The 13412-nt window shown below is 31.6% G+C and overlaps 1 protein-coding gene across 5 annotated transcripts in view; it reads right to left on the bottom strand.

The window, feature by feature from the left end:
• Positions 1-11491, bottom strand: part of LOC118190485 (liver carboxylesterase-like) — a 118020-nt gene extending 106529 nt beyond the window's left edge. For 3 of the 5 annotated variants that reach the window (XM_085823662.1, XM_085823664.1, XM_085823665.1), the window contains exon 1: positions 11212-11491. In XM_085823662.1, the coding sequence (XP_085679788.1) occupies positions 11212-11439 (228 nt within the window). In that variant the 5' untranslated portion in view covers positions 11440-11491. The remainder of the gene's footprint in view (positions 1-11211) is intronic. The other 2 variants (XM_085823661.1, XM_085823663.1) reach the window with 1 other exon arrangement.
• Positions 11492-13412: the final 1921 nt, after the last annotated feature.

Genomic DNA, 13412 nt, shown 5'->3' with positions numbered 1-13412 from the left:
CGCTGTATGTGCTGTATTGCTTCTAGAGGCGATCATATTCCATATTAAAGATACTTTTCCTATATCAAACTGACACCCTCGATTTGTTCATTTTATACATATGCTAATTTCTATACTAGCATATTTGTCCGTTAATTTCTTTTTATGTTATTTGATACCTTACTATGTGTTGTACATTCTGGGTAAGTTTCATTAAATTCTACATGTAACTTTTTCAGTAATCGTGTATATTATCATAATCCGTATTAAGAATATGTATAGTTGAAATGATAGTAAATAAGAGACAGTCGCTTTCACATTTATAACTCTAAGCCAAACTCCAATTTGTTATTAAAGAAAAAGATGGACTTACTTGGTAAATATATATTCAATGAGTAAATATTTTATTATTACAAACCCAAATCAGTATTATACATCTAGGAAAACGGCTTAAGACATTTAACTTTCTGTTCTGCTAATAATTTATGTCTAATAAAAGTATTCCATGTAAATAAAAAAAATCTAAAAAATTAAAAAAAAAAAAAAAAAAAAAAAAAAAAAAAACTATCAAAATGCAGTCGTTTATCGTTAAAGTTTGCACTTTTAAAATCCCAATGCTGGCTAATTATTAGTAACAAGTTGGTTAACATTATAAAAAAAAAATATATGTGTTTGCGTAGAAAAAATGTATATGCAATTTAATGCAATATTTTTATGATAGAAATACAAGTATCTCAAGAATATTCGTAGTTACTCTAATCGAGGCACGTAAATCTCACGCCCTTTACTCCTCTGCGGCCGTTGGCTTACTTAAAAAAATAACAAAAAGTGCTTGTATAATTAATTATTACTGTATAATTAATTATCAATTGTTGTTATTTTTCATAAAATTAAAAGGTTACTAATTACTAATATTGTTATTTTTTAACAAAATTACTAATCAATATATCATTACAAATTAGAATTCATCCAATATCCAGGCGGATATACAACCTCAGGTGCTAAAAAGAATTTTTTACAAAAATATTTTCTCAAACGACATAAAGAAAGTACCAACCTATTTAACAGAAATTCAGTGCAATTGAGCTCTAAAGCAAAAATTTCATGATGTCTGTATCCCCGAAATTTAGAAATGCTTACCAGCGCGGATGCCAGAAAGTATCCAATTTGCATCGTGAATCATTTTCATGTTCGGTTGTATGTACCAGTGGTGAACAGCTTTTGTTATGAAAAGAGGCAAATTCCCAGCAAGAGACATAGTAACAGACTTTCGTATTATTAATAGTGTTCTGAAAATCGTTAGTGCGAGCACCATATTTCCGCACATCAGACAGCTGGTAGCAGAAAAAAAAGTCCCAGTTATCGGGAAAGAAATGGTACGTATCCATCATTCTGCTACAAAAAGATTTTCTTATAGTCTTTTTGTTTTTAAAAAAGCTACAATATTAGGTAGGATTTTTATGTAAATTTACTCACTTTTTATTATTACGTCAAAGAAGTAGGTAAATGTTTTTCTCTTTGCTTCAAGCCCCATTGCACGCTGGTGGGCCCCCCAGCGGCCGAGCGATAAAGACGCTGAACACTGGTAGTTCGGTCCGAGGTTCGAATCCCGCGAACGGACTGGCTGCATGGGCGTTTTTGTGGTTTTTCCCATGTGTGACGTGTATACGAGCCATTTTCTCTTAGAAAGCCCTCCACGAAGGTATCCCTCCCTTTAGGCCATAATTGCCATCCAATCCATTGTACGCTGATTACCATTTGGCTCATCTGAGGTACTAAGTTTGCCATGCCTGCTCTGGTCAATTACTTAAAATTTAAAAGATGCAACAGTAAATCGAAAACACTTTACCATCAGATATATGTGAAAAAGAGGGGTTTTTTTTAATAATAAATCAGCTTGACAAAAAAAATAATAATAATAATAATAATAATAATAATAATTCTGAAAACTTTCAGATTTTAGATTACGCCCAAAGGGGCATTTTTTTAACGTTTTGTATTATTTTTGTATTGTATTTGTTCTTTATTTATTAAGTAGCATGTTCTTCGCACTTAAACCATAAAATTCAATTCAACTGCAATATCGCAAAATAATTTTAAAATGAACATATCTTTAGATTTTTCGATAGACAGTCTCGTGCGCTAGAGACAAAAATGTTTTTTTCTTTTTTCACGTTCAGTCTTGCATTGCTCGCTTTGAAATTGTCGAATTTGTTAATCAAAAATTCGTTAAAGTGTAATAAAATAATAAAACGATAATCGATAATAAAACAAATTCCAAATTCCAAATTAGATGCCCATATTCGGTGGAGGATAACGTTATTCAAAATTGGATGGCTCTAGGTATCGTTGTTTTATCACAATGCGAGAAACATAAATGCATTTAATGAAGATTCTTCATTATTTAATTTCTTTAAATGTAACACAGGGCGATAATATTTGGTGACAAAAATCTGAAAAGTGAAAAGATATTTATAGTGAATCAACGCAAAATGCCAAAATAAAATTAAATGCCAAATAAATTAATCCCCTACTGGGCTAATGTCCTTCCTACTTTTGGAGACATTAGGATTTTTGAAAGGAAGAGATATGAAAAATGAGCAACATTTTCGCTGGCACTCGAACCACGGGCCTCTCGAATACGCGCCGAGCGTGCTAATTACTACACTACGAAGGCATGCTAAGGAGGCGGAAGAAATACCTTGCATACTCCACCTTTTAAAGGGCGACTGGGGATTAGGGTACCCAATCTCCAAATTCTGGGGATGGAGAATCAGTATCCACCACCGAACTTTTTTAGTTCGGGCGACAGTGTAGAGATATTAGGATTTTTGAAAGCAAGACAGATGAAAAATAAACAACGCCCTCACCGGCACTCGAACCACGGTCCACTTGAATACTTGCCGAGAGTGCTAACCACTAGATTATGAATGCATGCTAAGAAGGCGGGAGAAATACCTTATAGGCTATTAAAAAAAAAAGGATTTGTTAAAGTTGAAGGTTTAAAAGGTAATATTTTTCATAAAAGCAGACTATGAACTGATATTATTATTACCGGTACAAATTTCAGTTATATATAAAGCAGAATTGTGTTGAAGAAGTAGGTATTTGAATGTAAATATTTGACACGGCTCAATTATGCTAAATCAAAGCTCAACATAAGATAAAAGCTCCTAATAAAAGAAAATTCAGAAGGTTTTGATAAAGCAGAAATTATTTCAATTTTCAGTTTTAACCAGTTCTACACAAAGGTTAAAACTGAACTTCATATTAAAGTATAGACATATTAGTTAATAAAAATCCCAATAAAGGTGCTTTTGCTTAAGATAAATGTGCCCAATATAAGGATAGCTCACAGATAATTTCCATTTTATGCTCAAGGAATCGAAAGGAAGAAATTCCTTGTGGAGATATAAAACAATGACAAAGTTCAAAATGGTAGAATTGAAGAAGAAGAAAAAGTAAGCGAATGTAAAATAATTATTGAAATTTGATACATAAAAAATAAGATGATAGCCACAAGAGGAGTGACAGTGGAAGTGCATTAAAAAATGGTATGACATCCAAGCCAGGGGACATTTCTAGGGACCTTTCCATAAAACTAGTTAGAAATATAACTCTCAATTGCCCAAAATGATAATATATATCTACGAATAAATTTCCCCAAAGCAAAATTCAAGCTACCTGCTCCTTTCACATGGTACATTCACGGAACATAAGAATTCGAAGATTTGCTAAGAGATAGATAAATGGAAAATACATTACTTTAGATAATAAAAGAAAGATTACGTTGCAGAAAAGTACTTACTATTTGTTTAGAAACATTGGTTATTAAATCAAAATGTACGGATGTATGACGACGTTTCATGTATTCAAATGGACTGGTTTTTGAAAAGCATGCGGTTTTAACCAAGATACGGTTTTGCTGAAGATATCTATGTGACGTATCGTACACGATGTTCTACAGAAATCAATTATTTGTTAGATTTTTTTTTTTTTTTTTTAATGCGATCAAATGGTTGAACGAGAAAAGTCTCGTCTCAGGACAGTACCTCCTACATACGCTCAAACGGACGTGAGTCGCTCAAACGGCTAGGCAGCCAGATGTCAATGGTTAGTTCGATGACAGACTATGCACTATGGAATACGTATTTTGGCGAATGTGAAGTGTCGAGATTGTGGTTCAATGATGACAACTCCTGAGGAGTTTTCTGACTCTTTGTCTTTAGAGCAATAGACGATAAAGTAGAATAGTGAAGCTTATTATTGATCATTTTATAACTATAAGAAGAAAAGTATATTTTTCTACTGTGAGGTGAAGACTTCACATGTAGTGGCAATTTGTAAGAAAAGCCGCTACTTGTTTTCTACTTAATATCTTTACGCATAACAGAGCGATTGAGATAGGTAAGGTAGCAAAAATATCACGTAGAATTAAACGAATGAATCGAGCTACTATTTACAGCAATGGTTTTTAATCTCTTACTTAATATGGACCCCCATTACATACCCCATTTGCTTCATTCGGCGATCTGCAAATAAGAAGCAAATTATTGATATTTCTCAGAACACTGAATGCAGATGAAATGTATAAATATAATTTACATAATTTTCTAAATCAGTATAATAAATGTTTTCCCGAAGGAAATAATAAATTAAACTAATCAAAAACAACCTAACGACAATAGCATAAAGAATGCTCCAAAATAGACATTTTTTAAAATTAGAAAACGTACTGCTAAATTTAAAGTGTTAACGAAAAAGTTAGGTTATTTGAATGCGGCAGAGCATGTGCTTAAAGAACAAATGTCTTTATGGAGCCCTTTTGAATTCTTGGAATTCAAAATTGGCTCGTATTCACATTAGGCAAGAGAAAAGTCACAAAACTCTCACACAGTCAGCCCATTCGGCAAGATTTAAATCCGAGTTGAAATACCAGTGTTCACAGATTTTAGCAGTCTGCCACTAGTGGTTATTTAAAGAAAAGGTTGATACTGTATTTAACCGCTTCACCGCCTTACCAAACTCAAATATTTGATTCTTCTTTTTTCCCCCAGGACAAACTTTCTGCATCTGAAACTGGCCTTAGAAATATTTCTCCCTCTTTTTCACCAGCTGTCAAGATCCTATTTAGAAAACAGTGTACTCATCTCAGTAAACAGGAGAAAGATTTATTTTGTGTTTCCTTGTCTCTTATCAAAATATAAACAAAGGCGCTCCCCTAAAAGTACGCTTTTAAATCATTAGTAGTCCCACAGAAATACCAGCTGAAGGAGTCCGGAAGTGCTATTCTATTTCTAGTCTTTGTAGTGAACTTACCGTAGTGTTATCTTGATACAACCCCCCCCCCCCCTGTGCACAAATCGTAACCAATTAAACCATCAGCCACCTCTTTTCATTTTCCCTGAATTCTGGAGAGGATTGAAATGCATGAAGTGACAAGTGTCTCTCCGGGGGGGGGGAAGGGTAACGATCCAGGTCATATTTAACCACAACGAGTGTGTGGCACTGCTAACGCCTGACAACAGTTTTCAGATCGACAAGTCTCTCTCTGGGGAAATGATGAAGTGATTAACTTTTGTATTCTGAAATATTAGATCTAATATTTGATAGTAGTCTCGATTCTACGTTTTAAAAGCGGTTCCTACACTTTCTCTTAAGATTAAGGAGAGTAAAAAAGGTTCTTCCACACAAATAAATAGCTTGAAAAAGGAAAACAAATTCATGTTTACAGTGGACAGCTCAGAAAAATCTTACTACAAATGAGACCAAAAGTGTTGAACCAAAAGTTATTCTTGTGCGGTAATCCCCCTCCCCAAATGTATAAAGTTCTATTATCAGGTATTTTTCTTCTGTTAATGCGAGTCATTGTTCTTCTGCTGATGTCATGATGTCATCATTGACGTCTACTGACTGTGAATTTTTAATCCTGTTATTGTTTATATCAGAAACAAGAAAATAATTATGAAAACTTTGTTTCAAATTTTGTAAATGAGTAGGAATAAACACTGAGTCTTTTTCAAACATCTGTTCATCAGTAAAATTAACAAGCGTTTTTAGGGTTTGAAATAGTCAAAATTCTGCCTCGATACCAGGTGATAATTAATGCCTACTGGTCCATCTTTTAAACGCTTGTTTCGATTTGGTGTTCACTAAAGTTTGAGAATCAGCATATTTAAATGAGCAACTGTCTCGGGTGCCTTATTAAGTAACCAGGATAATGAATTCAGGTTGTCACTGAGCTGAAACTCCCATTGTAACAGAAATGTAAATTTCTTTCCTTCGTTATAAAGACTTCACAAGTATTTTTTAAAATATTTACTTTTGAACATAATACGGTTAAAACGATTAAAAATATATAAATTATAACTCAGAGTGGATTGCATATTCATATACCATGGTGCTTTCCAGAAGTCAACTGCGTAATCACTATTTTCTATACTACGCCGACAAGGGAACAAGTTCAGACTTCGGAGAAGCAAAAAAAGTTCCACCGGCAGTTTCAACTTCAAAAACGAGGGAAGAAAGTTTTTTTTTTTTTTTTTTTTTTTTTTTTTTTTTTTTTTTCCGGTCCTTGTTTTTTGATTTTCTGCTCTACAATTTATTAAATTTTATTTCATCTCTTCATTCCCAGAAATGAAGCAAAAACTTTTCCTTAAGATATCCAGCGAACTTCACATGACAGAAAAATTGACGCCATTCATTATTCTTTATCTCAGCAAGTTGTACAAAAAGTCCGGAATTTTGTAATTAGCTCTAATGAAATTAATAATTATGATTGATTCATTTATGATCTGCTTTAGTTTTTCTGATGCCTTCTTAGAAACCAGAACCTTCCATTGTTAACAATAATGATTCCAAACTGTCGAAAGTGAGACTTCTTGAACTCGAACTCGTAATCTACTCTTTAACTGTGTTCCGTCTGCACTGATGCCGATATATATTAAACATTATATAACATTCATGTTAAAATTGTTCATTTAATTTATTTGAGTAAATGTTTGCGTCATATCTCATTAATCATGTGATTACTCTTCATATTTTTAAAAGGAATGCTTTGTAACATGCAATAAGTCATTGCAGGATATATTTCCCGTGCCATTTTTATATTTCTAGCTTGTTTAATTTAAAACTATTACCCTATTAACTTTTGATGAGGGAGTTATACTTTAACTTGATACCTTTTCTCACTATCTGTATAACTCTTAATAATCTTTCTTCCTATCTTGAGCTAACAATTTAAACAGTTAAATAATTACCATTTTCACATTCGAAGCTTATCTTTTTTACTTTCAGGATGTAGAATGTGGAAATTAGAAAGAGAAAAATGTTCAAACTTAAATTTCTAATAAAAGTAATTTAAACTTTAAATTACTTAAAAAATTAAAACTTTAATTACAGAATTTAATAACAGTTTCACTAAACAGTATAATAATATTATCTACGAAAAAATAAGTCAAAGTGCTGTAACCACGCTGTCGTGTTATACACAGAGGCCTCATACAAGCAAAACAGAAAATATTCATTTATTTTAAGAATTATCCAACAAAAAATTCTACAAATTCAAATTATTCATGGCATTCTTAAAAATTAGATTTCAAAAGTACATGAGCATGCCTCAAAACGTTCTCACGAAGTCACGAATATAATTAATGACTCACGAAGCTAATCTGCCTAAGAGGTTGACTTCATAGAGAACGTTTTGAGGGAAATTAGCTGGTATTCACGTTTTGCTTGGGAAAAAGCCACGTGCACTCACGCAGCCAGCCGTTCTCTTGGGTTCGAAATCTGAACAAAACCCATAATCATAATAATAATAATAATACTCATAATCAGAGTTCTTAACCACTCGGCCACTTCCCACACACAATGAGGTGTACTTTTTATTTACTTCGTGGCAAATATCAACATTTTAGAACAATTTTATTCTTAAGTTGTAAATTCAACATTCCACAATAAATTCTCTAAACTAAAAGTCGACTAAAAACTTTCCGAAAATTTCTTTTCGAGAGTATTTAAACTCAGCATGTAAGAAAATTCATAAGCATGTTTTCACCTTGTTGGCTTGAATTGTAAGGTCTGCGAAAAGTGGAAAGTAAATTAATAAATTTGTTTTTATTAATACTGTGGATTTTTTATCATTTAATACGTTACTTCTTCCTATTTTACTAACTTTTCAATGAATAACGTCATTATTTTTTTTTTATTATTAGATATAAAACTGCAACACTTGAATGTATGAAATATTCAGTTTCAAAATCTAAGGGAAATTGCATATTTCGCCTAGTTCAAGAACTCAAGGTTATCGTAGTTTGGTTAAATTCGTAGCAAAGTTTCGGAACATACTTTAACTTATTTCAAATAAAAAGACAGCTTTTATTTGATTATTTAATCGGCATTTTTTAGCCCGAAGAGGCGTTAGCCCAGAAGGGCTATTATTCTCGAAACGGCATTTTGCGTCGAATATAAACGACTGTATCATTTTTTAAATTGTTGCCACCAAATATTATCGGCCTGTACTATATTTAAAGAAATTAAATAATGAAGAGTCTGCACGAATGTATGCATGTTTTCTCGCGCTGCGAAAAAAAGGATTCCATCAAATTCTGAATAACGTAGTCCTCCACCCCAACATGGGCACCTCGAAGGCCCAATCTCGATTTTCGAATTTTTTTATGATCTATTTCGTATTTTTTTAAGCTTTAAAGAATGTTTTATTAAGAAATTCGACGATGTCAAAGCAAGCAATGGCAACACATTGTGCGGAATAAAACATTTTTATTTCCAGCGCGCGAGATTTTATCGTAAATTCTAAAGATATGCCGTTTTTAAATACTTTTATCCCAAATGTTCTAGAAACGTGTATATATGTGTAAATGGAAAAAAAAAAAAAAAAAAGAAAAAAGAAAAAAAAGAAAAAGAAAAAAAAAAGAAACTCCTCTTTAGGCGTAATAATTTATGCTCAGAATTTAAAAAAAAAAAAAAAAAAAAATTCTTTTTTCATTTTTCTGTTTTTTTTTTTTTTTTAAAAAAGCCCAAAAGGAGCTATTAGTCTAGAATCAGGATTTCGCGTTGCTTCAGTATAAAGAGTAGCACTTCTCCAATCGTTGCCACCAAATAATATCACCCTGCATTATTTTAAAGAAATTAAATAACGAAGAACCTGCATTATATTCCTCCCATTGTGTCAAATCTACGACACCTATAACCATCAAATTTTGAATAACGTAGATCTCCACCGAAGGTGCCTGGAAGCTCTCATTTTTTAATTTCGAATGTGGTTCATTAATTTCTATTTCATAATTTGTAAAACTTTACTGAATTTTTGATTAACAAACTCAACGATTTGAAAGCAAACAGTGGCAACATTTTTTGAAATAAAACATTTTTATCTCCAATGCGTGAGACTGTTGCCTTTCCTAAAAATATTTCAATTTTAGTTATCAAACTCCTCTGTAAAAGTAATGTGTAAAAGTAATAAAAGCAATGTGCCGGTGATAAAATACATTAAAATCATGATATTCAATATTTTTATGAAGCTACACTAGATGTACTCGTTAAAATCATTATCAGCCCAAAGGAGCACTAGCTCAGAAGGGCTATTACGGCATTTTGCGTCGGTTCACTATGAACGATGTATAATTTTTAAATTGTTGCCACCAAATATTATCGTCCTTATTATATTTAAAGGATTAAACAATGAAGAATCTGCATGAGTTCATGTATGTTTCTCGCATTGGGAAAAAAAAAAAAAAAAAAAAAAAACGACGGTACTTAAAGCTCTCAAATTTTAAATAACGTGATCCTCCACCCGAACATGGGCACCTGGAAGCCTGAAGTTAAAATTTCGAATTTGTTTTATTATCTATTTCATATTTTTTAAAAAACTTTAAACAATTTCTGATTATCAAACTCAACGATTCTGTACGGACAAAAGCATTTTTATCTTTGCGCTAGACTGGCTATCGGAAATTCTTAAGATACGCTGTTTTTAAATATTTTGTGATATTGCTGTTGAATTGAAATTTATGTAGTTTAAGTGAGAAGAGCCTGATATTTAATAAATAAAGGTAACACACAAAATGTTAAAAATACGCCTCTTTAGGCGTAATATAAAATTTGAAAGCTTTCAGTTTTTTTACATACTTTTTCTTTTTTATGATGTCTATTTTAGACGCCTGTAGGCCTGAGCGACTAGTTTTTAAAGAAATAATATAGCGAATATGAAAATATGTATGGCATCCTCTAACACTCTATCGGGAAGTCTAAAAATATTCTGCTTTTAACTGTTTTGTAATTTTATTTTAAGTAATTGCCAAGAACTGTATTTAATAAATAAAGTTAGCACATAAAAAGTTAATAACAATAAACTTTTGTTAGCCATCATACTAAGAAACTGAATATTGATATGATGAACTGAGAAAAGACTGAGAAAAATATAAAAATGTATGCCAAAGCTTAACACTGCATCGGGAAATCTAAACATATGTTGCTATGCACGTTTTAAAGATCTTGTGATTTTATTATTGCGCATTTTGTTGCTGTGTTATTGATCACACTCACGAAAAAAGAGGGTTAATAAGCAGACTGGTAGACTTGCGAGCTCAAAGAGAGGGTAAAAAACTTTAACAAATTCTTTTAAGCGACTATTAAAATCTGAAAACGTTCAGATTTTTTTTTTAACTATGAAATATCACTACTATCAACAGAACAAAATGATTTTTTTGTGACTCATTCTAAAGAAAACTTTTTTTAAATAAATACATTCTTTTTCAGTTATATTTTCATAAAAGTGTTTGTTAATGGCTAAATTTAAAAAATGTTTCCACTAAAACGTGTTTATTTTTTTATCTTGTAAAAATGTAAGTTCTTTAATTGATTATTAAGTGTTAATATGAGCAGTATCGATCTGTTACTTACCCATTTAGCTTAGTATTTGAAAAATTCTGCTGAGTCAAATTTTTAATAATCATTGATCTTTTATCAGGAAAATAAGAAGAAAAATGCTTAAATGCTGCTAAATATTTTACTGATTCAACTTTTCCTGATATTTTCATCATAAGAATTTTAGTATGAAAAAGAAGTGTAATCCCTTTTGGCAAGTTGCACATCATATGTTTTAAACTGTTTATAGATTAATGAACTTTGTTTGAACACGATGCATTAATTAACTTACCAGAAACAGTTCGCGCAAAATTGTGCATCTCACATGACAGTTTAATGACCTCTTACCTTGAACCTTAAATGACCAACAGGGGGTTCGGCGAAAAATATTCCCAGGAACGCTGCTACTTCTCGGCCGTTCGTCAACTTCAGAATCTTTCCTTTAACGCGACCATTTTTTGTGTTAATTATTGGATAATCGTCGTCTTCTGCAAGCGCTGCTTTTGAATTCAAAGTGGACAGGTAGATTAAAATTAAGACAAATATGCAAGAAGCTTTCATTGCAGACCGTCGCATACCCGCTCCTCACCAAATCCGACTCCTTACGATGCTAGTTCGGCGAATTTCGGCGATGAGAAGAAGAGATAGAACGAAGCTGGTGGTTGCTAAGCTACCGTTGCCTGGGCCGGCAACCGATCGATTAGAACTCTTGTTATGGACATACGGAGTGTTGGGAATGGACATAGATTGAATATATCTTTCCAAAATAAGCTGGAGATGCCACGAATGGGAACGAGAGGCAAAAAATGTCCAGCTTCCTAACCTGTATTTCCCAAATATACGGCTTTAATTGCAAAATTTTGAAATTTTTGTACAGAACTATCTTTTTTATTGAGATATTTGGATTAATTTGAAAACTGGTTTCTTTATATGTATTTACAATGTTTTTTACATCACATTTTATTCACATATAATGGAGGAGATCAAAGAGAATCAGTACGCTATTATGAAATTATTCCGACTGCTTTATGATGTAAAATAATATTCATAATCTGATAGAAAACGAAAAATATATAATAAGAATTTTTGTACCTGTACAGGTGAAATTTAAATCTTTATATTAATGACGTAATTAACAGAAGTTAGTCATAGTACCCGTATGAAGATTTCTCATATAGTTGTTACAAATTAATGTGCCCTAAAATTTTTAATTTAGGATTAGAAAACAAAATCAAATGAGAGATGACGCGGAGTGTTCCTTTTTGATAAATATGCATTTTGTGCTAGTTTTTTAAGCGTAACCAAAGAACATGATGATTCAATAACTAATGATAATGAAATTCAGTGGCCAAGATTGAACTGAAAATAACTTAGAATTGAAAATGTCTTTCATAAATTAACTCACAAGTTCTTAGCATTTTATTTGTCTGCATTAACTTGCAATACTAAAGAATAGCGAAACTGCGTGACGAAGTCATTATGATAGCCATTAATACCAGTAACCAGGGTAATGCTTTGAATCATACAGTTAAACCAAGACAATTTAGATTTACCACTTAAATCGGTATTACCAGGTTAAAGCAATTTCTAGTGTCAAATAATTATAAATGCAAAAGAAAGTATTTAATGCCTAAAAAGTTATTTTTCTGTTTTATGTGGGTTTGTTTAACATGATTTTTGTTTCTCTGTTTCTGTTTTTTCTTTTTTTCCTGTTTGGACCAGATCTGGAAACTAATATTTTTGGCACCTTTTCACCTATGCAATGTTTTTAAAAAAGTTTTCATGCATATGTATTTCCGATGACATTACAATATTCAACAGGAAATTTCTTTTAAATTAGATAAAAATATTTTTTACTGAACGATGAATATTTCTAACACTCTATATAAAATTTTCTATCCTTATTCAATAGTCAAATTAATTATCTCAGAATTTTCATATTTATACTACCGGATAGTCCGAAAAATACTCTTCTAAATAAAGAATTATGAAATTTCTATAACGCTATTTTGCGAAATTTACGATGTTGAATTTTTCTATTTTCTAACTACCGTGTAAATCCTAAATTGAAAAAGTTAATCTTTCGTTATTAGCAAGCTCATAAATTTAAGTAATGATGAATCATATTTCGAAATAAAACAGAAATTTAAATGCATTGAACTTAATCTTAAAACCGACTGGAACAAAAAATGTTTCTACTTTCAGAGGTAATGAATTTCTTTCTTTATGTCTTTTCCATTTTCTATAGGCTAAAAAGTAAGAAATGAAATACATGAAAAATGTTTCAATTTGCACAATTTTAATCCAAATGCACCATAAGTCAAAAACTATTTTTTGGCTATCGTAATAATCTTGATCATAAGTGATTAAAAATAGAATGGCTGTGTTCCTACCATTTTTACGTAATTTCTGCACTATTAATGTTGACTGAAATTCTGTTAACGTTCTTATGGAATTCGTATATGAGTGACATGCGATTTTATTTTTAGTCATAAACGTCTAAGAATATCATGATAGCTAAAAACATATTTTTCGTTATCTTTTACGGA

The sequence above is a fragment of the Stegodyphus dumicola genome, chromosome 9 (assembly GCF_044657685.1).
Source record: "Stegodyphus dumicola isolate Sdum_Otavi_A_Nest chromosome 9, ASM4465768v1".
Lineage (NCBI taxonomy): Eukaryota > Metazoa > Arthropoda > Arachnida > Araneae > Eresidae > Stegodyphus > Stegodyphus dumicola.
This window is presented reverse-complemented; position numbering and strand designations above follow the sequence as displayed.